At 31.3% G+C, this 22,971-nt stretch overlaps 5 protein-coding genes and 1 pseudogene across 6 annotated transcripts; 4 read left to right on the top strand and 2 right to left on the bottom strand.

Annotated features, from left to right (window-relative positions):
- Window positions 1-482: 482 nt before the first annotated feature.
- LOC100805064 (uncharacterized) lies at window positions 483-2,087 on the bottom strand. Its single transcript, XM_003555509.5, has 4 exons — window positions 1,585-2,087; window positions 1,330-1,473; window positions 951-1,163; window positions 483-827 (listed from the first exon to the last, which is right to left on the bottom strand). The coding sequence occupies exons 1-4, from the start codon at window positions 1,588-1,590 to the stop codon at window positions 765-767; spliced, it is 426 nt and encodes a 141-aa protein (XP_003555557.1). The 5' UTR covers window positions 1,591-2,087; the 3' UTR covers window positions 483-764.
- A 3,504-nt stretch (window positions 2,088-5,591) lies between these two features.
- Window positions 5,592-9,668, bottom strand: LOC100804526 (probable serine/threonine-protein kinase PBL25). The gene is made up of 5 exons (XM_014772395.2): window positions 9,203-9,668; window positions 8,806-8,981; window positions 8,490-8,679; window positions 7,521-7,912; window positions 5,592-6,839 (listed from the first exon to the last, which is right to left on the bottom strand). Exons 1-5 carry the CDS (start codon window positions 9,294-9,296, stop codon window positions 5,832-5,834), a joined length of 1,860 nt encoding a protein of 619 aa, XP_014627881.1. The 5' UTR covers window positions 9,297-9,668; the 3' UTR covers window positions 5,592-5,831.
- A 1,737-nt stretch (window positions 9,669-11,405) lies between these two features.
- Window positions 11,406-13,025, top strand: LOC100804003 (putative F-box protein PP2-B8; annotated as a pseudogene).
- A 2,208-nt stretch (window positions 13,026-15,233) lies between these two features.
- On the top strand, window positions 15,234-16,635 carry LOC102667376 (putative F-box protein PP2-B12). Its single transcript, XM_026127432.1, has 4 exons — window positions 15,234-15,253; window positions 15,504-15,801; window positions 15,998-16,122; window positions 16,212-16,635. The coding sequence occupies exons 1-4, from the start codon at window positions 15,234-15,236 to the stop codon at window positions 16,633-16,635; spliced, it is 867 nt and encodes a 288-aa protein (XP_025983217.1).
- A 534-nt stretch (window positions 16,636-17,169) lies between these two features.
- On the top strand, window positions 17,170-18,989 carry LOC100794980 (F-box protein PP2-B10-like). 2 transcript variants are annotated; one of them, NM_001255350.3, is made up of 3 exons: window positions 17,170-17,656; window positions 17,752-17,870; window positions 18,327-18,989. In NM_001255350.3, exons 1-3 carry the CDS (start codon window positions 17,399-17,401, stop codon window positions 18,745-18,747), a joined length of 798 nt encoding a protein of 265 aa, NP_001242279.2. In that variant the 5' UTR covers window positions 17,170-17,398; the 3' UTR covers window positions 18,748-18,989. The 2 variants fall into 2 exon arrangements, with proteins under 2 accessions (NP_001242279.2, XP_040868991.1); XM_041013057.1 differs by having other exon boundaries at window positions 17,243-17,648; window positions 18,327-18,971.
- A 1,977-nt stretch (window positions 18,990-20,966) lies between these two features.
- LOC121174316 (putative F-box protein PP2-B12) lies at window positions 20,967-22,745 on the top strand. The gene is made up of 3 exons (XM_041013460.1): window positions 20,967-21,352; window positions 21,599-21,717; window positions 22,060-22,745. The coding sequence occupies exons 1-3, from the start codon at window positions 21,080-21,082 to the stop codon at window positions 22,577-22,579; spliced, it is 912 nt and encodes a 303-aa protein (XP_040869394.1). The 5' UTR covers window positions 20,967-21,079; the 3' UTR covers window positions 22,580-22,745.
- Window positions 22,746-22,971: the final 226 nt, after the last annotated feature.

Here is a 22,971-nt window from a genome sequence, read left to right as displayed (position 1 = left end):
AAATTTTAAAAATTTAAATTTTTCATAAAAAATATTCAAATAATGAATTTTAAATTAAAAAATTTAAATTTTCTAATAAATTATTTTTCTCAAATAAAATTCTGTGTTCAAACGCAAAGCAGGAGTGCTCTTATGGAGGAAAAACTATAGTGTGAATTACCGTGTTGTTAGAGACAGCGGCGACGAGATACCAATGACTTTGTGGGAGGTAAGTTTTTCTTTTTCATATTATATATTTTATTACTAATATATTATATTTTAAAATTTTAAAATATTGCCAGGTAATGGAGTAAAATAATCTTAAAAAAATATAATCTTATATTACATCCATTCCTGTTCTCTTGGCTAAGAAAAGATACTATGTTTGCTTAATTAGTTACTGAAAGTGACAATGGATTGAAGAGTAGTTTATGCATCAATGTGCAATCCCACCAAAGTGCCAAGTGTATGATTCCAACAAAAAAATAGACACGACAAGGAACTTCACCACAGCCAGTCGCCACCAACAGGTGCCTTGACTATTAATTAACGTTAGACATTCACTCCACTTACAAATTACAAACAGTACTAGAATGATATAATAGTAAATTGACTTGACCTGAATGAAGGAAACTATGCCCAATAAAAAGGAAAATACATCCATTCATCAAATCATGCTTCAAATCTAAACTTCATATTTAGCTTGACACATCACTGTCATCATTATTAAAAACTCCTTCGAATGACGGCGTTATAGATTGATATTGGATAGGAGTTCTTCCAGTTTAGCAATGCTCGTGACACACAAGTAGTACAAGACACTTGGAAATGAACCCCAGCAATTTCTTCTACAAATCCATAAATTAATAGGCCAATAAATTAAAAACTTTGGCATATAAATGGGATATAAAACGAACACAAATATATATAGTGTTAGAAATAAATAAAGAAAACTTTGATGAGTGAGTTACCCGTTTGTTGGTAGTGTGGAGGAGTTCGGGAGGGATCTTATAGAGATCTTCGTCAACAGGTTTAGGAGTTCGTGGAACGGTGTCGTATTGTTGCACCTGCACATGCTTGCTTATTCTAATTGGCTTCCTTTGCTGTTCCCTTACGTCGTACAATTTTCCTTTGTTAGCATTACCATTAACATGTCGGCACCGCCTCTCCTTGTTCCTCGTTTCCTACATTCACAATCACAAAAACGTGGGAAATTAACAAACCTATGTGCTTTCAAATTTACCGTATCATGAACCATGACCATCGACAACACGTACAAGTAATTGAAACAAAAGTTCATCGTATGATCATCATGCATGAATTTGAGGATGGTATAGAAATTAAGAGAACCTGTTTGATATGATTTCGGAGAGGACGAGGTTTGTTATGAAGACGGGCCGGTGTGGCACACTCGAAATAACAAGTGATTGGAAACTCGTCGGTGAAATCCCAGTTCCCAAACGCTGGAATATTGTGTCCGTCTCTCTTCCATTCCTACACCATCATCAAAAACCAATCATTAGTTAATAACTATATATATATATTCCCTGCTGCAGGCACCCTGAAGTGAGAAAAAAGGAAACCACCCCAACTAAAGAAGCTTACGTCCATTTTGTTGAGCTGTGAAATGGAAGCGTGGCACAAACAAAATTGGGAGCAAAAAGGTTAGAGAAAGTGGGGAAGGGACCGGGTTTCCTAATAAAACCTCAGACAGTTTAGAGCCTAAAAAGTGAGAGAAGAAAAGGGGAGGGAGTGGAATGGTAAAAGCCTTTTTACGCGGTTGAATTATGATTATGACAGAGAATGAACGGTGGCAGAAGCAGGGTAGTGCAGGGTGCCACTAATAACTATGTCTATAATAAAGGGCCTGCATGCCCAGGCCACTGCCATCACAGACCATGTTTTTTTTTACCATGAATCAGTTTCAACACAGACATTTTATATTTTCTAGTGTAAGGGTGTAATAATAAGTTAAAATAAAGGGTGAATGAAGATGGTTGTTGTTTGTTACTTTTGCTTTTACAAAGTGTGGTGTGGTGAGGAAGCAGCAAATTACAGGTATGGGATAGGGACCCTCAATGTTGATGTCCATGCCCTTGTTATCCTATTTCCTGCCTAATGGCTAGAACTGAGGCATTTAGTAACCGAGAAACTGTTGCAGAATAGTGTGTGTTACTGTGGAGATGTATGACCAATCTGAAAAAGCTTGGAATTTGAATGTTTATTGCACTTCAAAATGCCCTGTGCCATGTGCCCCTCTCTGTGTCTATGTGCCAAATTCGGCCAAATAATAATATAAGTTTCGCTAACTTTTTTAATGGGGCCCAGGAGAACATTGAATGGATTTCATTCAGGGAATGCCGGATCTCATCCTTTAACACAGATTCGTCAAGTCAATTAGCCAGCCCTTGTATCGTACCTTTCATTTCTTGCAACAAATTAGGGCTTGTTTGTTTGTTTTCTGGAGAAAAAAAAAAGGATTTAGTTGTTTTAACACTGAATAGAATTTATTTTTAAATTGAATAAAAAATTAAAAAAAATGAAAATTTCATTAAATAGATTAGTACAATCTTATTATATATAATTTTAACATTTTATTAATAAATATCTTTAGAACATTAATTGTTAATAAGACTCAATTAATTTTGAGCTGTTAAGTAAATATCCTAAAGTATATATTTTAATTAATTTCCATCATAAATTTTATTGACATGATTTGCAACAAGCAGACACTAAAACAAATAGGTTAATGTGCAATATTTTGGGATATTCAATTAAAGTGATATACATCATTCAAACATCCAGTATTAAGTAAATCACAATTTTATAATTATTATTTTATTTCAATTTTAACAAGTCTGTAAGTACTGTTTGTTCACATTGTAAGAAAAATACTTAAATTAAAAATAAAAAACAAATACTTAATCAACCAAAACTTGCTAAACACATCCGCAAATAGACAACTATTCTTAAACACAAACGCTTAGCAAAATCACTTTACCTAAACACCACCGGTTAATTGATTCTCATTGTTTTAAGTAAAGACTACAAAGCAGAATTTTTTTGCTTAAATTTTAGTAAAATTATTTTATAAAAAATGATAGTTAAATAAAATAAATATTAAAAAGTTGATTTATATTTGAAAATAATATTGTAAAAAATTAATTCAAACTAATTGTTAGTAAAATTGTTTTTTGAGATATAATTTTAAATACGAATTTTACATCTATAATACTTTTGGAATAATAATAATAATATATGTACCAGTTTATCCATTTACTGTGATAATAGGAATTTAAGTATGCAAAAAAATATTTCAATAGGAATGTAATAGGATCATGGGGAGTGGGGAACCCTTTCTCTCCAAAACAAAAACCAACTTTGACAACGTGGTGGTAATACATAATCTCTTCATTTTGCTTCAATAATACACTGCATTGTTTTTTTTTTTTTTTTCTTTTACAGTAATAATACACTGCATTGTTAAAAAGCAGAATTCTGACCAAGTGACCGTCACCTTAAGATGCGTGACTTTTGAAGCATTACGTGTGATGCCCCAAATCATATAATTGTTGAGAAAGATTAGGACCATATTTTCTAATACACCTTCTGAACATATGTGATTAATTTCAAAATCCTTAAAAAAAATATTAAATCTGTGATATCAAATTTACTATAAATTAATTTCAAAATCCAAAAAAAAAAACTTAAAGAACTTTTTAACGAAGATAATACTCAAAGAATTCGTTTTACCATAATACGTAGGGATTTGATATTAGAGGATATATAAGGTTGGTTTGGTTGGTGATGAAGGAAAAAGGAAGAGAGAGAAAAATTGTGGATTTAAATTTTCTACTAAAAAAATAATATTTACTGATAAAAAAGTTATGATTTTATATATCATGCATGACATTGGACTGAAAATAACAATATTTTCGATACTTCTTATTCTCGTTCTAGCTTCTTTTTTTGCTAACTTTCATTTTCTTTAATAAAAAACTTATTATTAAAGCATTCACGAGATATGTAATTATTGTCATAGGTTAAATAACTATATGTATGGCTATATAATACAATTTTTAATTAAATTTCTGCTTTATATTTAACGTTTTTCTATCGTCTTTGATAGGATTTTTCCACTTACATAACTTTGAGGCTATTATATTTAGATAGGGACTAAAATCTAAAAAATGTTTTTATTATTTAAATTCCTGATGCTATATAAACAAAGTTCACATACAATAATTAGATACGCTTTTAAGTAATGGCTAGGCTTAAAACTTAATTAGTAACGTGGGCGACCAAAAGGCAAAATTAAGGCAGTTGTTATATTCACTTCTCCTCTTTACTTATTTATTTTCTTTTTTAACTTATTTTTCAAAAAATATCCTCTTTTTTTCATTTTCGAAACTCGGACCTAAAATATTACTTAAAAATTCAAATCTAATTCTATTTAGTCAACGTAATTATTTTTTCAACAATTCATCTTTCATTTACAGTTATCTTCACAACTTTAATTTATTTATAACATTTCATTACCAGTAGAGTAATATTGCCAAACTTCAATTCAACGACCGTTAAAAAACTATTTAAAAAACTATTTGAAGTAAACTAGGAATCTAACGAAGAAACATAATTTTTTTCTTGAATTAGTCACCTTAAGGAAAATCTTAATTTCATTGGTTATTAGATGCTTTCGATGACTGATTAGTCGAATTTACACCAACGATGTTATTTTATATCTATTCATTACTTTGATAAATAATTTTAATGAAGGCTTAAAATTTGATAAACTAACCTAATAGTTTTGAGCTAATGATTACTTAGCAACTAACTTAACTTTTACCGAACATAGAAATAAGTCCAAATGTATAGACATAAAGTTTCTCATGCTTGATTGGTTTCAATATATTCAGGAGTCAAATAACTAGCTTATAAATAATATGCACCAACTTAATATTATAACGAGAGTTTCTATGATGTCCCTAATAATTAGAGGATTTTAATGTTATTAATTTTTTAACCAATTAAATTATATATCATCTTTTTATTAATTATTATGTTTTAAAAAATTAATCCTTAATTATTATTTTTTAAAATTTTTAAATTATGACTTTTTAAAAATAAAAAATATGATTAAAAATAAATTTAGAAGTTTGAACCCTAAAATGTTTTTAGTTAATTACTTTCACCACTTTTTATAAACCTATGCTTAAGAAAAAAAATAATAAGAAACTTTTAAACCCTGAGCCCGAAAGAGATTTTTATAAAAAGTGTTAAAATTATCTAAAAAGATTTTAGAATTTAAACTTATAAAGTTATCTTTAATCATATTTTTTAATTTAAAAAAGTTACAATTTAATTTTTTTAAAATAATAATCAAGAATTAATTTGAGATAAAAAATAATTAATGAAAAAATGACATGTTCTTTATTGGTTCAAAAAATTAAAAGTATCAAAATCCCTCAAATTATTAAAAATACCATAAAAATTCTCTATTATATATAATATGTAATAAGAATCAGCATTAATTGTCACGCACCCATTATATAACAACATTGATAACATTTAAAGTTTGCAGTTTTGATATACACTGCAACAATTCCGGGAAGGAAATTCACGATGAGTTTCACTCTAGTTCTTGAACAAAAGGTAGACAAAGAATAATAAATATACACGAGGCTTACTAAACAAAACAGATAACTGTTAGGCTTGATTTTCAAGTAACAGTGTTAAAAAGAATCCCACATATTGTATCCACACTAAGGCACAAAAATACAAGCAACATGGCAAAGAATGAGCATGCATGCACGTTCATCATCATCACAAGTGGCGCCAATTAAGCTATAAGTTTATCTCGAATAAACACTTGATCCACTGCTGCTAGTTTGGTCAAAAGGGTGACCACTATCCTCATCAGATCGCAAGCTGCTTGCACGGTCTAATAAATGCATGCTCTCATCCTCTTTCCTTTTGCTGCTATATGATGGGTCTGAGTGAAAACTCCCTTGTGATAGCCTCATGCTGCTACGCTCTGATCCCACACTGCTGCTACGGCAGCTTGATGAGGAAATGCTTCCATCATCCGATGCCATGCTACTCTTATGGCTCAAAACTTTGCTAGAAGATTTTCTACTTCTCTTTTGGCTCAGATCTCTGATGGAAGATTTTCTGCTGCTCTTCTGGCTTAAGTCTTTGGTAGTAGAAGACTTTCTGCTGCTCTTCTGGCTTAAATCTTCCACAGAGGATTTTTTGCTGCTCTTCTGCTGGCTTAAATCTTCCACGGAAGATTTTCTGCTGCTCTTCTGGCTTAAATCTTTCACTGAAGATTTCTTGCTGCTCTTCTGGCTTAAATCTTTCACTGAAGATTTTTTGCTGCTCTTGTGGCTTAAATCACCGTGCGATTTCCTACTGCTCTTGCTGCTGGAAGAAACGCTAACTTCATCTCCTGATTCTGAACTGAGTGCTCCCTTACTTGATCTGGTGCTGCTTTTGCGGCTTGGTTTTGAGGAAACCGCTGGTGGAAGATGGCTATCAGAATCATGTTGGCTTTCATCCACCGATGATCTGCGGCTTCCCTTGCTAGATATTGCTTCGCTTCCACTCTCACTCTCGCTTTCCCTTTCGCTTTCAGCAACATCACTCTTTTTAGGGACAGGAGCAGCAGGAGGAGGAGGCGCGGATAGAAAGCTGAGAGCGTTTACAACGTCACTGATCAAAGGACGAGCTTCTGCTTCCTCCTGTAAGCACATGGATGCTATTGCAACAACTTGATTCAGATCTTTTTCTGGAAAGTTCTTATTAAGAAGTGGATCTGCCATGTCTGGGTATCTCTTGGGATCCCTAAATAATGGTGTTGCCTGCACAGTCACAAAATGCAAATATATCAGATAGACGCTGATACATGATAAATCAAAAACACATGCTAGCAGATCAAAGAGAAGCTATTGAACTTTTGTGTTGTTATCCAATTAAAATTGAAGTTGCATCTGAGTAAACAGCATAATAAATCTTTGAATAAAGGATTTGTATATTATCAAAGTGATACTCTATTTTTGTCCTAGGGTCAAAATCTATTTGGTCTCGATTTTTTTTTTCAATCACATTAATGAAAAAATATCCACCTCTTATAATTAAAGTTATCGAAAAATCTGATTGACCATAATTAATAGGATCTTTTCTTCCAATTTTTTTTTATCACAGCATTTAAACATAAATCCTTGCTTTAAAAAGTCAAACTCAGTAGTACTCGGATTCAAAATTAATTTTAATATTTGTACTTTAAAAATGATAATTTAGTCCTCCTATTTTGGATAATTAGTGAATGTCTTCTTCTTGTGAAACTTAGGATAGTAAGGTGAGGGACAAAATTGAGCCATTATAGAAATGAAGAGAACTAAAGTCATCCTTTTAAAAATAAAAATTAAGACCTATATTAACTGAAAATTGAGAATTTAAAACATACTTTCCCCTTAATTATAACACTATCATGGGTCATTCTAGTAAACAACATCCAAAAGAGATTGCTAATAGTATTTTACCCATGCAACAAGATTTTGCTCTTCGTTTGGCCTTGTGGTGTCAATGGCTCTTCGTCCAGTTATGAGCTCTAGCAAGACAACTCCGAAACTGTATACATCTGATTTCATGGTGAGTTGACCAGCTCTTACATACTCGGGAGCACAGTGACCATAGGTACCCATAAGTCTTGGAGGTCCATTGTTTATCTTGTCTCCACCAGAAAGCTTGGCCATGCCAACATCACATAGTTTTGCAAGGAGATCACTGTCCACCAAAATGCTGGACGCTTTCAAGTCCCGGAATATAAGCGGGGGGTTGGTAGTCTCATGCAAGTACTCTAGTCCTTTAGAAGCACCCACTACTATTTTCATTCTGTCAAACCAATTTAATGGACCTTCATCCGGTTTATTCTCTGCCACACAAGTGCTATTTTTTTAGCTATTAACCAAACTTAATAGAGAACACAAGGTACAAAAGTACATTATGTATATCCATATCAAAATATGATGAAAGATTATGTATAAGGAAGGGAAGGTAATAATGAAACAAAACTCTCTCGCACCACATATCAATTTAGATGTGACATGTAATTATATTTTTTATTTTATGAAAAAGAATTAATAATATGGAGAGATTTTGAGATTATATGATTTAGGATCATCTAATAATTTTTTCTTTAGTAAATTTTTTATTATAAAATAAATTTTTTTTAGAAATTATGAAATTGAGTGATTATTGTTAAATAATCGAATAACAAGGAATGTATATAAATTTTTTTAATTTTGTTTAACGAATTTAAGTAAATGATGAGGTTAAAAAGTCTCTATTTTATTTCTGAAAATATAAGATTGAAAAAAATTATTCCCATGTTTATTATCATGTAATAAATTAAATAAAATCATTATAAAATATATAATACACGTACGTTAAAATATGACCAGAATAAAATAAATAATCTGTACACTAAACGTCCCTTGTATTTCTCTTACCAAAAAGACGATTTTCAAGAGTACGCGCAGCAAATAAGTCGTATACCAAAAGACGTTGATCTCCATCAGCACAATAACCAATGAGATTGACCAGATTTTCATGGTGCAAGAGACTTAGCTCAGCAACCTCAGCCAGAAACTCATTACTGCTTTGCATCCCATTTCGGTCGAGTTGCTTCACGGCCACAAGCTGGAGGGGTCTCAAACAATTAAAATTTAACAAATTAAGTGAAAAACAAAAGAAGATAATTTGTTTAGTTTCTTTCTTTTTCTACATTGACAAGTTTTTTAAAAAATAAAACAGAAGACTTATGACCTGGCCGGTGGCAGGAATTATCCCTCTGTAGATTCTGCCGAAACCTCCTTCGTCAAGTAGGCATTCCTGACGGAAATTCTTTGTTGCAGTTGCTAGCTCACGGAAACTGAAAGCCTGTGCCTGAATATTGGCAGTGCCAGCTTGGTTTTGTTCGTCTGCTTTTTGTTTCTTCATATCTGCATGTCAATGCAACCACGTACCGCAATGTTTTAAGCCATGCAAACGAATACTCATCAATAAATTAAAATTGCTATGATATATATGTTAAGCTTCCATTTTATCTTTATTTATCAATCAATCTTTATGCTAACAATTTTTACGTATGAATTATATAGTTTGATCAAATAAATGCCGCAGAACCAACTAATTAATTAAAACAAAAAGCACACATAATTACCTTGTGCTTTTGCTGTAACAAGTTCTGGGGGTGGAGAACCATGCTCCCTCTTGCTATTGCTTTTTTTAGGGCCACAACAAGGGAAGCAATTCATGCTTCTAACCTTTCACGATGTATGTGTATATCAAATAAACAACCTCCAAGAACTTGTGGCGGAAGAAATTTGGAAATGATATTTATGAATTCTTTGTTCTAAACAACATTTTCACCCAGAAACAATGGCAAAATCCCTCTCGGTTTTATACATACATATATATATAATCTCTTTGGCTAAATTAATTAATAAGAATAAGAATAGCTAAATTAAAGGACGAGGGTCCCTCAAATGACGTTGAAGGACCCCCTCGGAAGGGAAGCAGAACCTACAAGAATGGCAAAGAGATTAACAGAAAAAGATGGAAAGAAGAGGAAGCCATGCTAGCTTAACTTGGAGACATGCCAAAACGACGAGGTTGATTTCCTCATATGCCTCGGAGAGAAAAGGGGGGATTAGAGGGGACTTGATCATGGGGTGTCGTTTTAGATGGATTCCAAAAATTGTGGAATTAAAATTCCAGTTTTTGAGTTAAAATCAGTTAAATTAAAATGTGATCGTATCATCCGGGCCATACATCGATGGCGTCCAGCCATTTCCTTTTTTTTTATTCATTTGGTTAATTAAGGTCGTATTGTTTTTTTATATAAAAGGAGGTGTAATCTCCCTTCCACTTAGCTTATTTTGTGATAAAATATTACATTCAGTTGTGACTTCGAAAACCAAATCGAGAATCAAATCCAACACTTTAATTAAAAAACCTAAATATTAAATCACTTATCAATAACTTTTAATATTAAATATTTTGACTTGCACCATTTTACATGAGCATATCTTTATGGATTTATTAAAAAATTATTCTTTCTATTTCCTTTGCTTTAGTTGGATTCAGGGTAAATTAAGGAGAAAAAACATAAAAAAATAGAAATAAAAAAGATAAAATATGTTTATAAGTCTTCAACTATTCAAGATTTTTGTTTTTAGTTTCTCCATTAAATGTTCACATGTCTTAGTCTCCAAATCATTTTTTCGTTATTGGTGATCTCTGCCATTAAGGTTTTTCATTAAATGACATGATAGTTGATTTGTGACATTTTTAAAAACTGCTAAAAATTAGTTGCTAAAGCATTTAAAATCCGTTAAACCATTTTCTAGCGGCTAAAACCTACACAACTATCACCATTAACTACTACTATCCATCATCATGTTCAGAAATTATTGAAAAACATTATATTAACCTTATTCTAAAAGCCAACAGAATCTCAAATTCGTGAATTGAACTTTAGCCATGGAAAGCCAACAAAACCCAACCCCTGTATATATATATATATATATATATATATATATATATATATATATATATATATATTCACAACCACGTTGTTGTCGCCAATTGATTGTTTATCCCGCTGCAACATCTATGGCGTCGCAATAGCTAGCCAATTTTCTGACCAATATATTGATAAAGACAATGGTGGTCGGAGGCAACGCCGAAGAAAACAACAATGGTTGGGGGCGAGGACATAATAGTCCTTTTCTCCGAGCAGATGAGTAGCATGAGGTGAGCATTGCAAAGCCATGCATATATAGAGGACGTGAGAGCCAAAGAGTGTGTCAATTTTAAGAATGAAAGCCTCTGCCTCGTCAAATGGCGCCCTTGATACCGTTGTCCAATTCAAGTGTAAGCTTCTACCCTTTTGAGATTGGGTGGATTATTTGATACACATGAGGGCTAGCCAAATCTCTAGAGACCCTAGCCAAATGTTGAGCCACTACACTAGATTAATTTGTCATCTAATAAAACAGACTTTAAACTTTTGTTCAGTACAAAATTAGACTATTCTATTAATATAATAAAGCACGTCATTTTTGGTAAAATTGTGTCTAGTTTCTTTATAAAATATATGTTTTTATTATAAAAAAAAAGTTTATACATAAAAAGATCTTATTTATTATTTCGTCCAAAAATTTATAAAATATCCATACTGCTCTAACCCGAGTAAATGGAAGCATCCGTTGTTACTTTCACTGTCCAAGTCTTGGAAGGTGTTGGAGAAATAAGAATAAGACAACTAATGTAAGCAACCTACGGTAGAATTGGTTGAGCTATAAATTCTTCATATTCATAGTTGATATCTCCAACAGAAATAAAAGGGAAAAAGAAGCACGATGGAGTCGCAAGACTTGCCGGAAGGATGCGTCGCACACATATTGTCGTACAGTAGTACTCCTGAAAATTTAACCAGGCTCTCTCTCGTTTCCAAGGCCTTTTATTCTGCAGCTGATTACGATACTGTGTGGGATCATTTTATACCCTCTGATTTGTGCACCATCATTTCCCCTTCTTCCTCTAATTCTATCTCCAAGATGGATCTCTAATTCACTCTCTCCAACCGTCCCACCATCATCCACCAAGGTAGAAAGGTAATTAGGATATCATTTGTCCTTGCATGTGATGCTGTTTTATCCAGATTGTTTTTGGGTCTGTCTCTTTAAACTTGGTTATTGAAATAAACATTTATTTTAATAAAATTGATTTTTTTTTTTTTGTTTTTCAGTGTACTTATCTAAACTGCTTTTGTTTAAAAAAATATTGTTTTGTTTATTTTTAAATATAAATTCCATCTATTTCTTAAAAAGTACTTATATGAAAGTATTAATTTATTTTAAAATTATTTTTTAAAAATTCAAACAAATCCACTCTTAATTTTATGGAATACCTAAAATAAATGAGATGTGTTGTGTTTGTGTCACTCATCAGAGCTTTCAATTGGACAACCGAACTGGGAAAGAAGTGCTACATGCTTTCCGCTAAGAGATATTGGTATTGTATGGGGTGAGAAATTTATCCAAACTTTTAATACTTTTTACATATTCTCATACAATTTTTATTTTGTATAAAAATTTTAACAGTATTAATTGTATATATTGTAGATCTTTTCACACATAAAATTTGCAGATAATTTTGTTCATTCATTGGCAAAAGAACAAAAGCTGTGGAAAAACAAACTTGGGTATAATTAATAAAGAAAATCATTAATATTTAAATAACAATATTCAATACTTAAAATCACTCATAAAAACAATGACAGAGTATATAAATAACTTTATTTGTTAAACATAGTATATAAATAACTTTATTTGTTAAACATATAATCATAAGTTGAACTCTATGAAAAAACATTTATTAAAAAATGTCAACAAAGGGATAAGTATTCGACTTTCAGCCAAAGGATACATAATTCACACAACAAAAAAATTGCTCATAAAAAAATATTCTTAAAATTATTATATTTAATTCTAATTTATTAATTTTCATCCTTTTAATTTTTTTCTTCAAGCTCCACCGCAGGTGAGGCTTCTCAATATTGCGAGTGGACAAGCCTGCCAGAGTCAAGGTCAGCTTTTATTTCACTTTCCCTTTCGTTTTATCGATTGATTTTTTCAAATGTTTTGCATGTCTTAATTTTGTGAGAGAAATAATCATCAAATATGCTATTTTTGTGTTGTCCTACTCTATTACAAGTAGGTTATCCAAAAAGTTGCGAGGCTTTATGATGTGTGCTGGTTTCACATCACTGGGAGGATAAAGAGCCGCGTCTTGTCCCCAAATACTCACTACGCAGATTTTCTTGTGCTTCCAACTTAGAAGATGATTGAGATGGGAGAGTTCTTCACTCAGGCTTGGAAGAAGATGAAGTCCAGATGAGAGTCACTGAAGCAACTAGTAATATGTGGAAGCACGGTTTCATTCTTGAAGGGATAGAAGTTAGGCCTAAACATGTCTGATCCGTCAAATACTTGTACTTATAGGTGCCAAACCTAGATGCATGGTTTTGTTAGACTGGGGGGAGAGACCGGGAATAATACAGAGTTATCTCTGTATAAATTGTTCTTTTGATTTAGCTTTTTTTGAGATAAAAATTAACTTATTGTATTATTTCCTTATTAAATGTGCGTTTTCATTAGCTTTTGTTTTTATATTTTTTTTAAGAAAATATTTCTTGAAAAACCAAATTCAACATGTGGCGTCATTTAAAAATGGAACTGATCTAATCTAATCTTATAAAAATATTATCTAATCAATTTAAAAATTAAAAATTAAAAATTTGTTTTTTTAAACTAATCTAATCAAATCTTATTTATATATTTTGAGTGACAAAATATAAGTTAAACAATCTATACTATAATATAGGTTATCTTAATTAGAATTACAAAATAAAAAAAAATATGTAAAAAAATAAAACTAATTATATTGAATTATCTATTTAAATTTAAATAATTTAATTTAAGTCAATAAAAATATATTTCGCTTAAAAATAAATTAATATTTTAGTAGAAAAATAATCTATGAAGTGTTGTTAAATTTAGAATTGGTTTAAAAGAAATTATATTTTTACTTTCAAATTTTTTATTTATAAATTAATCAATATGTATAATATAAGATAAGATAACCTTCAAGTACGAATCATATGAAATTTATTAAGCAAAACATATTTTTGTTGACTTAAATTAAATTTTCTTTAAATTCAAATAAAAATATCAATCTAATTAGTTTTGTTTTTGGATTAAAAGTAATTTTGGTTCTCTTATTTTTGAAAATTCATGATTTTGGTTCTCATATTTTAAGATAGAGACTTTGAGTCCTCTTACCTTTTAAACATGCAATTTTAATCCATTTATTTTAAAATAGAGACATTTAGTTGTTACTTATGTAAAATTTACAATTTTGATCCTTTGATCAGACTAAAAAGATGTTGATGATTAAAAGATTAACATTAAATATGAGATAGACTAAATAAATAATATTGTAACACACCACTGAATTTTGGTTTAAAGACTTTTTAAATTTGATGAAAGGATCAAAATGATAGATTTTATTAAATTAGAGGACTAAGTGTCTTTATTTTAAAATAAAGGGACTAAAATTATGAATTTTGATAAATATGAAGACTAAATATCTCTATTTTAAAATAGGAGGACTAACATTAAAGGTTTCAAAAAATTGGAGGATCAAAATTACATTTAAGTCTTTACTTTTTTTGCTCAAACATATTTTTAATGCTTCAAATTTGTGCAATTGTTTATTAGTCCTTAAAAAAATGTTTTTGTTAGAATCTCAAATTTTTAAAAAGCTACTTTTAATTCTTCATTATTCATTGTGTCCATGGTTTCATAATTTGCAACAGTTTAAACCTCTAAATTTAATTATTTTTCATTTATTTTGTTAAGGAGCAATTTTTGATGATTTTAAAATGTTAAAAAATTTGACTCGTATGATTTGGTCACAATTTTTTTTTTACCTATTCTCACATTTTAAAGAAGAAAAATAAAACATGAATGTGGAATTCTAATGGATCTTACATATTCTACCTAATCTAAACTACAACAAATTATTTTCAAGAAATTAAATTAAAAAGATATTTTTATTAAAAAATTATGACACATTATAACATCATTAACACAAAGAATAAGAGATACTAAAAGTAACTTTTCAAAAATTTGAAGGACTGATGTTTTTTTAAGAAAAAATAATTATCCAAATTTAAAGGATTAAAACACATATTTAAGTATTATTATTTTGACATTAAAAATAAATTCTTTTATGTAAATAGTTCAACTTATACTTTGACACTCAAAATATATAAATAAGATTTGATTATATTAATTTGAGAGAAAATAAATCATAAATATAAACAATTTTAAATAATTATTCAATTATAATTCATCATGTATTAGATAATATTAAAAATATTATGATTTATTTATGAGAAAAATGGTCATATATAAATAAGATTTGATTAGATTAGTTTGTTAACTTTTATAATAATTATTTTAAAAATATTATCATTTATTTATGATTAAATAATAATGTAAAACTAATTGAATAACAATACAATACATTATCATTAAATTCTTAATTTAAAAATGATAAGTTTTCAAATTGATTAAATAAGATTAGATTAGTTCAACTTTTAAATGAAGCCACATATCAGCATGTTTAGATTAGGTGATAGGTTACAGGGTGTGCTCCGAAGGAATAAGCTGGAAATAAAAGGGAAAATAATCAATAGAATGATATATACATACAATTTATCTTTCATCTTATTTTCCCCATTTATTTACCTATCAATTCTTATCTTTCTTTTTCCTTCCTCTTTATATATATCTCTCTCCTTTTTTTCACTCCAATCCAACTCAAAATGGGGTGGATGAATACTACTAGTTTTATAGAATTAATGCGCCATTGTTCCGCTTATTCTACAGGATATTCTTCTCCCCCTACGGGAAGCAGGAGAGCAGTGGAACTACTACGATAAATTTGCTGCCGGAGGGATGCATCTCATACATACTGTCCTACACTACACCCGTGGATGCATGCAGGCTCTCCCTCGTTTCTAAGGCCTTCCGTTCAGCCGCTCAATCCGACACTCTATGGGATCGTTTTATCACCTCCGCTCTATCCTCTCTCGTTTCCCCTTCTTCCTTCCCTTCCTCTCACTCTAAGAAGCATCTCTATTTCGCTCTCTGCGACCGTCCCATCATCATCCACAATGGTACAAAGGTAACTATATATCGTTGCATGTGGTACGTACGTGCTGCTGCAGACTGTAATGTGTGCCTAGTTGGTTTTTTTTTTAATATATATTCATGGGAATTTGAAGAAAAAAATGTCAAAAGATCTTCAATAATTCATACACTATTAAATCAATTGAGCTAGAGATCCTAATGTGCACGGTTTATACATTGATTTAATGCAGAGCATTCAATTGGACAAAAGGACTGGGAAAAGGTGTTACACTCTTTCCACTAGAGTACATCTCATCGACTCTGAGTGGGGTCTGGCTCCTCTTCAATGGGAGCACATACGCCTGCCAAATTCCAGGTCAGCTTTTATCTATTTATTCCCTTTTTCTTTGTCTTTTACTATTTTTCATTGTATGTGACACATGCCATTCTTATGCATGTGGCCAGGTTCCAACAATTTGGTGTGCTTGTTAGCGCTCCTGAGGCCTGGTTTGACATTAGTGGGAGGATAAAAGCCCTTTCCCTGTCCCCAAGAACTGAATATGCAGCTTTTCTTTTGTTCAAGATGGTCTATGCCACGCCCACCGAAGTTCATTACCATCCTTGGGTGTTGGGCTATTTAGTAATTACTCTTCCAGACAGTAGCAGTGTGAGGACAATAGATGTTTGTTTGCTGAAGAACTTACAGCAACATTCTTGTGTGAGAAGAAGCGATGGGTGGTTGGAGTTTGAGCTGGTAGGGTTCTTTGATTTGGGCCTAGAAGATGACCAAGTGCAGATAATCAAAGTCACTGACACAAGGCCTAATAGCAACTGGAAGCACGGTTTCATTCTCGAAGGAATAGAAATTAGGCCTAAACATGTCTATTAATCTGTTACATATATAAGCACTCAGGCATAACCAAGATTGAAGGCTCTTTACGGAAAGTTTATTAGCCGCTTCAGAATTATCATGGGTTGTTAAAAGTCCGACCTAATGCTTTGTACGTATGCTGCCAAATTCAAACTCAAAAACGGAAAATCGCATATTTTTTGTAATTTAGTTTGATTTTTGGATTTATATATATATATATATATATATATATATATATATGTGTGTCAGTTGAGTTTTAAAATTATGATATTCTCTTTCATTGGTCTCATTATGACTTTTTAATGATGTAAGTTGACAAATGTCGAAATTTGATGCCGTGTTATAAACTGCTAAATTTAAAAAAAAAAAATGAGAAAGCATATTAAAAAATAAGATTATTTAACTTAGGAAAGTTTCTAATTTTATTGAAAATAATAAATATTTATTATATAAATATCTCTTTTTAGTTGTTATTACACTATTTATCTTATCTCACTTTTCGTCCTTAATATAAAAAAAATATTGTAAAAAGAAAAAAGAAAGAATGACATTGAAAATATTCATAAATAATAAATTAATAAGTAAACACATGGCATGTGAATGGCCGGCTCCTTAGCCATTAAGAATGGTGCAAGCTTCCAAGCAATTTCGTAGTTGACCAAGACTTGGGAGTTATGGAGAAATGAGATAAGCAACCTAAAGTTGCAGCTTCAGCTTCACAATATTCTTGTCTGAATAATAAAAAGAAAAAAGGTTCATAGTTGATATCTCCAGCGGAACGATGAAGTTTGAAGATTTGGCAGAAGGATGCATGGCAAAAATACTGTCCTACACCACTCGTGCGGATGTATGCAGGCTTTCTCTGGTTTCCAAAGCCTTTCATTCCGCGGCTGAAGCCAACACTGTGTGGGATTGCTTTCTCCCCTCTGATTTGTCCTCTATCATCTCCCCTTCTTCTTCCGTTCCTCCCTTTCGCTCTATTAAGGATCTCTATCTCTATCTCTCCGATCGTCCCACCATCATCGATCAAGGTATAAAGGTAACTGAGTATCATTAACACACTGCAGTTAATTAATCAACTATTGCTTCAGATCAGTGCTTTGATGAATCCAATGAATTAATTAACGAATGCAGAGTTTTCAATTGGAGAAGCGGACTGGGAACAAGTGTTACATGCTTTCCGCTAGAGATCTGAGCATTATATGGGGTGACACTACTCATTATTGGGAGTGGACAACCCTACCAGAGTCCAGGTCAACTTTTCCTTTCCTTTTCTTGCGGATCTTCTGCTCTAATTCTCATTCTCATGACCATCCTTTTCCTACTCTTGGTTCCATCTATCAACTCTTTACCGCTCAACACTCACTATTACTTCTTATCTATCTTTCACTTCTTTGTTGTCTCTGCGAGCACTAACTAAACAAGTTTTTTTTCTAGACTTCATAGGCCAGTCCTCTGTAGTCTGGACTCTGCACACACATTCAAAGAAAAATATATAGATAATTTAAATTTAAATAACAAATAAAACTCTGTTTTTTATTTATTAAAATACTAAAATTTGAACTTAATCGATGGATAAATAAAATATGTAAGATAATGATTATTCTTATATTATTAATTGTTTAAAATTCATTAAAATATTAAATAAATTAGTACTCAAATAAATAAAAGTATTGAAGTACTTATTCTTGTGTTGCCAATGCCAGCAGGTTCGAAGAAGTTGCTAGGCTTCGAGCTGTGTGTTGGTTTGACATTACTGGGAGGATGAACACCCGCGTTTTGTCGCCAAATACTAATTATGCAGCTTTTCTTGTGTTCAAGATGATCGATGCCGGTGGATTTCACTACGATCCTGCGGTGTTATCAGTAGGTATTTTGGGAGGCAATAGCAGTACCAAAAATGTTTGTTTGGATCCCAACTTAGTAGATAATCGACTTGATGATAGATTCCATGGACTCCAACGTCCAACTGTGAGGAGCGATGGGTGGCTGGAGATTGAGATGGGTGAGTTCTTCAATCCAGGCCTAGAAGAAGATGAGTTGCAGATTAAAGTCTCGGAGACAACAAGTAATTGGTGGAAGCGCGGTTTCATTCTTGAAGGAATAGAAGTTAGGCCTAAACATGTTTGATCCATCAAATTAATATACTTAACTTAGGCCTATCAAAGATATGTATGGAATGGAAGGGTGATCTTTGCCAAGAATGGAGGGAGAAACCGGAAACATTTGTTCTTTTCTTTTGTTTTATTTTTCTTCTTTTTTCATTGATCATTTCTATTTTGTTTTTGCATTTAGGTATAATGAACTGATTGCTTGTATTGTTTCCTCATTAAATGTGGGGTTTGAGTAGTTTATATTTCAGTTTTTTTAAAATACATTTTTTTTATGTTAACCTTATACTCTAGTTTATCTTTAACTTTAATAAATTAATCACTTGTATTACTTAATTTTAAAATATATAATATATATAATTTAATACCATAAAAAATATATTTAATGTCTTATTATTGATACTAACCTATGTTGAAAAAATCTGACTGATCATTGTTAAAGATTATTTTTTTCAATCAATTTTTTTATCTTTAAAACTAGAAAACTTATTTAATAAGAAAATTAAATTTAGTATCATTCAAACTAATAAATTATTAGTTAATATTACTGCATTTGAACACAAATTATCATATTCTTAAATTAACAAATAGGTATAGAAGGATGCATATAAAGTAAGAATAATTAAACTATATTTGAATATAAACTATTTCATTACAAATTTATAAGTGAAACAAAAGTTTCTGAGCATAAACTATTTCATTTTTAACCACCAATCAAAATTTTATAAAATCAAAATCAACAAAATTTGCAAGTGTTCACCTAAACACAAACTAATTAAACTATCTCTAGAAATAAGACTATATTTCCTCCTGAATTTTTATTTACCAAAAACTTATAATAAATTAAGATGCATAAAAGGAAGATATTATGACAGTTATGTCTTTCCAACTTCTGGCAAAAAAAAAAAATGTCTTTCCAGCTTTATATATGAGAACAAAAATAAATTTAAATTTTTTATAAATAAATAATTTTGAAAATTTAAAATGCGACGAGTTTAGGATTAATATACAGTAATAGGAATTTCAACTCCCTTCTATATTTAGTCAGTTTTAAGAATTATATCCAGATCGATCAATTAGTGGATACATGATCCAACTTGTTAGAAAGCAGCCAAGTCCGATCAACGGTATGGTGTTTATCTTTGAGAGAGATAACATATTGCTGGGTTTTGATATATGAATGCATTCACCGGTTTACGGGTCATGTCATGCTAGCTAGTTTCCCATTGACATTGGTTGGCTGGAACAAGGAAACAATATTTTCACTATCTGTTTCGGTCTCAATCTGAATTTGGTCAACTCAAAGAATTCATCCATTTGAGTTTTGGATTTTATAGTTCACTTTTATTTTAATATAAATAGTTTAAACTTTATAGGAATAAAATAAATTACGTTTTATCAATATTGTTATGATATAAATATTAATATAACATAATATATTAATATTAATTTAATATGTAATAAATTAGTATATTATTTATCAAAAGTTTATTATTTTATTAATATAATATATTAATATTGTTTTTACATTTTTTTAAAAAAATAGCATACAATATTACAATTTTTAAATATTTAATAAATTTTAATATATTAAATTAATAACATTATATAAGTAAACATCATTATTAATATTAATCTTTTTAAATTTTAATAAAATATAATTAATATAATGACAATTTCAAAATCGCAGCTATGATAATTCCTTGACTATTTAAAATCAAAAGTGTAAAATAGACACGTGTTCAATTTTAGAAACATTGTTGATGTATGTTAGTAAGAAAAAATGTTATGTAACTTATATAAAATAGTTTTATATTATATTTTAATTATAAATTATTACGTATTATAAGTCTGTTTATTTTATAATAATTAAATTGACAATCATATATAATTAATACCATTAAAATATTAATTTTGAAAAAGGATATCATTAAATTTTTTTGAAAATCAGAAATCTAAATGAAACATTTTAAAAATAGAAATACCAAATTGATTAATTTAAAATCTTAAATCAAAAGAAGGATAGAAAAGTAAGGCAACCTTTTATTAGTATATTTATTAATTGGGTGCGATGTCATGTGATGGAAACGCGAATTTTTAAAAATGAAAAATTTATAGGGAGAATGAAAGAGACATGGACAGATGTAAAAATCCGATAAAGTTAAAGATCCTTAGGCACTATCCATCTGTTGCTTACTTTTATTGAAAAGATCGTGTGGCAGATATGCGTGACAACATAAGACTCTTAACCGCTAAGCTTCCCTTCTCAACGAATCATCCTCCTCCTCTCACTGCCCTTATATACCGTCACACCCCTCCTCCTTCCCTTCAACACACCACAAACTGTTACAATGACACAAAGCGTTGTCGTAGACTTCAACAATCTCCCCGAAGGTTGCATAGCAAACATTCTCTCCTTCACATCTCCTAGGGACGTGTGTAGACTCTCTTTGCTTTCATCCACTTTCAGATCCGCCGCTCAATCCGACGCTGTCTGGAACAAGTTTTTGCCTTCAGATTTCCACACCATACTTTCCCAATCTTCCTCTTTATCTCTTCCTTCTAAGAAGGACCTCTTTCTCTATCTCTGCCAAAAACCGCTCCTCATAGACGATGGTAAAAAGGTACCTAAACAAATATTCCTCTTATCTCTCTCTCTCTCTCTCTCTTTTTATTTTAAAGTAAGGTTGTATGATTTATTTTTTGATAAAAAAGATTGTTTCAAATTAACCAGTTCTCTTGTGTATCTATAGGACTAATTGTTGGGTCTTATTCATTGTTATCTCTGTTGTCGGTTGTAATAATTGTTTGTGGTGAAGCGATTAATTATACAACATTGTATTAATGTGGGAAATGGAATGATGATACAGAGCTTTCAACTGGATAAAGTATACGGTAAGAAATGCTACATGTTATCAGCGAGGAATCTCTTCATTGTATGGGGAGACACTCCCAGGTATTGGCGCTGGACTTCGCTTCCAGATGCCAGGTAATAATCAATTCAACCACTATTATTAAATTATGTAATTTCCACAATTTAGTACCTGATTTTGTTCTCAATATGAATTTATTACTGTTAAATTCTTGCAATTTAACCTCCACAATTCATCTTATAAAGCCTTACATTATTCGACGAGATGAAATTTCAATTCTCATAGGAAAACAACATCCTTAAATTATTTGATTAAGCACAGTCTATAGAAGTATCCATACTTTTAATTTGTTTCATTTAGAATGATCATACAGTAATATTGGATACATATCCTATACGATACACGTATCGTGATTGTGCATCACAGAGCATAGTTTCATAATTAAATTGGAATTGCAGGTTTTCTGAGGTAGCTGAGCTAAGGAGTGTGTGCTGGTTGGAAATCCGGGGCTGGATCAACACGGGGATGCTGTCCCCGGAGACATTGTATGGGGCGTACCTTGTGTTCAAGCCAAACCCTTCTGGATTCTACGGCTTCGATTACCAGTTAGTGGAAGTGTCCATCGGAATCGCTGGCGGCGAGAATCGCAAGCGAAACGTTTTCTTGGACGCCGAAAGAGGACGGAGGCTAAGGTACCAGATTGTTCCTCGCCGTGCCGGGACTGGGATATTCAACCGTGCACGTTTCCTTGCCCCTGTTGAGGCACCCCCTGTAGAAGATAACGATAGTCTCGATCTCCAGCACCCAAAGGAGAGAGCAGATGAATGGTTGGAGGTGGAATTGGGAGAGTTCTTCAACGATGGACAAGAGGACAAGGAATTGGAAATGGGTGTTTATGAGATCAAGAGTGGTGATTGGAAGGGTGGCCTTCTTGTTCAAGGAATCGAAATAAGGCCTAAAAGGACGCCCATAAATTAAAGCAAAGGAAAATGCTTCTTGTCACGTTTTTTTTTTTTTTTTTTTTCCATGTGTCTTCTCCTTCAGTGATAATATTTTCGAAGTATTGTAGGCACTAAATGGGGACACCTCTTTCAGATTCTTGTCAAGTATTTAGTTAGTTAATTAAATCTCTTTGTTTTGCTTAGCGTACCGCAATTTTGTTCTTCAATGGTTGTTCAATTTTTGAAGCTTCCCTGAGCAAACTAAATTGTTGCCATGCTACTGAATAATGTGTTATTTGGACCCGACTCAGTGATTAACTTGTCAGTTTATGTCCTCCTTCCGGTATGGACGCATGTCCTGATGATACACATGAAGATATGTATGCTGGACCACTTATTATCTATTTGTTAATGCAAACATTTTATATT

This window comes from Glycine max, chromosome 20, assembly GCF_000004515.6.
Source record: "Glycine max cultivar Williams 82 chromosome 20, Glycine_max_v4.0, whole genome shotgun sequence".
Lineage (NCBI taxonomy): Eukaryota > Viridiplantae > Streptophyta > Magnoliopsida > Fabales > Fabaceae > Glycine > Glycine max.
The sequence above is the reverse complement of the archived record's forward strand: the minus strand, read 5'-3'. Positions and strand labels throughout refer to the sequence as shown.